This window comes from Mus caroli, chromosome 17 (genome assembly GCF_900094665.2).
Source record: "Mus caroli chromosome 17, CAROLI_EIJ_v1.1, whole genome shotgun sequence".
Lineage (NCBI taxonomy): Eukaryota > Metazoa > Chordata > Mammalia > Rodentia > Muridae > Mus > Mus caroli.
The window spans coordinates 32928849-32930706 of NC_034586.1; the positions used below are offsets into that span (position 1 = coordinate 32928849).

Here is a 1858-nt window from a genome sequence, read left to right on the forward strand (position 1 = left end):
ATCTCCAAGTCCCACCACTCATTCAAAGGTGTAGATCTGAGAGGGCCTGGGACCCAGTCCTCTTCTGTTTGCCTTAGGTCCAATCCCCGGTCCTATTTGTTACCTTTGAAGGCCTCCAGAAACAAGGCAGAGCCCTGGGCACTGTTGCTGCCTGCAGTAGAAGAAAGAAGACATTCAGGAGACTGACAGGTGGGGCTGGAGGAGCTAGTATGGGCTGCCTGAGCTCCAGCTTCACCCCAAGAGTCTCAGAGACAATCTTGCCTCCCACACCTACCTCCAGCCGGAGCATAGTTCCCTCCTTTGCCACCTGTGAGAAGAAAAGCTGTGAGAGTTTAAGGAAGATCTTGACACTAGGAAGTTTCCCAGAACTGACAGAGGACACAGGTGGAGACAGTAGCAATGTGGGGTGTGGATTTGTTTCCCATTCATGATCTGACCACACTTTTAAAGGGGACAGAGAGAAAACTCTGACCCTGCCCTTTCCTACCTATTTTTCTCCTGCTCTTCAACACAAAAGCCACCATAGCTCCAATGGTGATCACAGCTCCAAGGACAACCAGAACAGCTATGATTACCATGTTGGAGTCCATGGATGGAGGAGGCTCTGGGAAGGACAGGTACAGGAAATGAAGGTGAAGGTTATGATCCCAGCTCTGAGTCATGATCAACTCAGGGTCTGCAGAAGGCTCCAGCTTTCCCTGACCACAGCTCTGCACCCACACTCTCCTTACCCCATCTCAGGGTGAGGGGCTGAGGTAGCCCCTCATGTTCCACATGGCATGTATAATTCTGCTCCTTCCAACGAGGCACCACCACAGATGCCCACTTCTGGAAGGTTCCATCCCCTGCAGGCCTGGTCTCCACAAGCTCTATGTCCTGGGTCAGCTCCTCCCCATTCAACTGCCAGGTCAGGGTGATGTCAGCAGGGTAGAAGCCCAGGGCCCAGCACCTCAGGGTGACATCACCTTCAGATCTGGGGTGATGGGTCATATGGGCCTTTGGGGGATCTGTGTGGAAGATTTAAGAAATTCCACAATTAACAAGACAAACTGAAATCTACACAAGACTCAGTTAAACCAATGATGACACTGAAAAATGTGTCTGTTTGACACTTCAACTGTCATCACCCTAGTGACCTGCAGGTAGAGCTGGTCCCCTCACCACAGAACTGCACATTTTCTTTTGGGACTCAGAAGACAAGAGGGAATCCATCAACATGGTCATCCTTATGTGATATTCATTAGCATTAGTGAGGTAGTCAAAGAATGGAAGAGGGAATGGCAACAAAGTAATTTAATATGTGTTTGATTTAATCAAAATCAGAAATTAGGGCCATATGCCACTGGAAGGATGCCACCACTGAGTCTGCCACTGTGGTCATCTTGCCAACCAACATCAACTGTCAGTCCAAGTGAACAGCCGTCACAAAGTGTGTAGCCAGAGAAAATGACTCCCAGCCTCTGACTCAGGGGGACAAGGTACAGGTATGTTACAGAGGATCCCTGGAGTGTGCTGTGGACCCCAGTGCAACACTCACTGGAACACAGTGGGCTCACAGGGTGGGCTCACTGTAACACTGGATTTCAGAAGACCCTGTCACTCAGAAAGTCCAATTCCTGATTCACTAGGGGGAGCACTGTAAGTTGTTGGGGCAGAGAGACAGCAGGAGGCTTCTGCATATTTAGTTCTGACAGGAAACAGTGTAATCTCACAATAATCGCTCTTTTAATGAGAAACCCTGACTTATCTTGTGTAATTATCCAGGTTAGCTGTGTAGAGTGATACAAATGACAATACAAGGGCAGGGAGAAACAGGATCTCTCCAGTGCAGACAAAAGCTGACTAGAAACAAAATAAC

General features: G+C 48.9%; 1 protein-coding gene across 3 annotated transcripts in view; it reads right to left on the reverse strand.

The window, feature by feature from the left end:
* Nucleotides 1-1858, reverse strand: part of LOC110283630 (H-2 class I histocompatibility antigen, D-K alpha chain-like) — a 10710-nt gene that overhangs the window by 7369 nt on the left and 1483 nt on the right. The window contains exons 4-7 of one of the 3 annotated variants that reach the window (XM_021149021.1): nt 732-1007; nt 488-604; nt 275-307; nt 104-151 (exon numbers count right to left, since the gene is read on the reverse strand). In XM_021149021.1, the coding sequence (XP_021004680.1) occupies nt 104-151; nt 275-307; nt 488-604; nt 732-1007 (474 nt within the window). Of the gene's footprint in view, nt 1-57; nt 152-274; nt 308-487; nt 605-731; nt 1008-1858 lie in introns of those variants that run through there. The other 2 variants (XM_029470904.1, XM_021149022.2) reach the window with 2 other exon arrangements.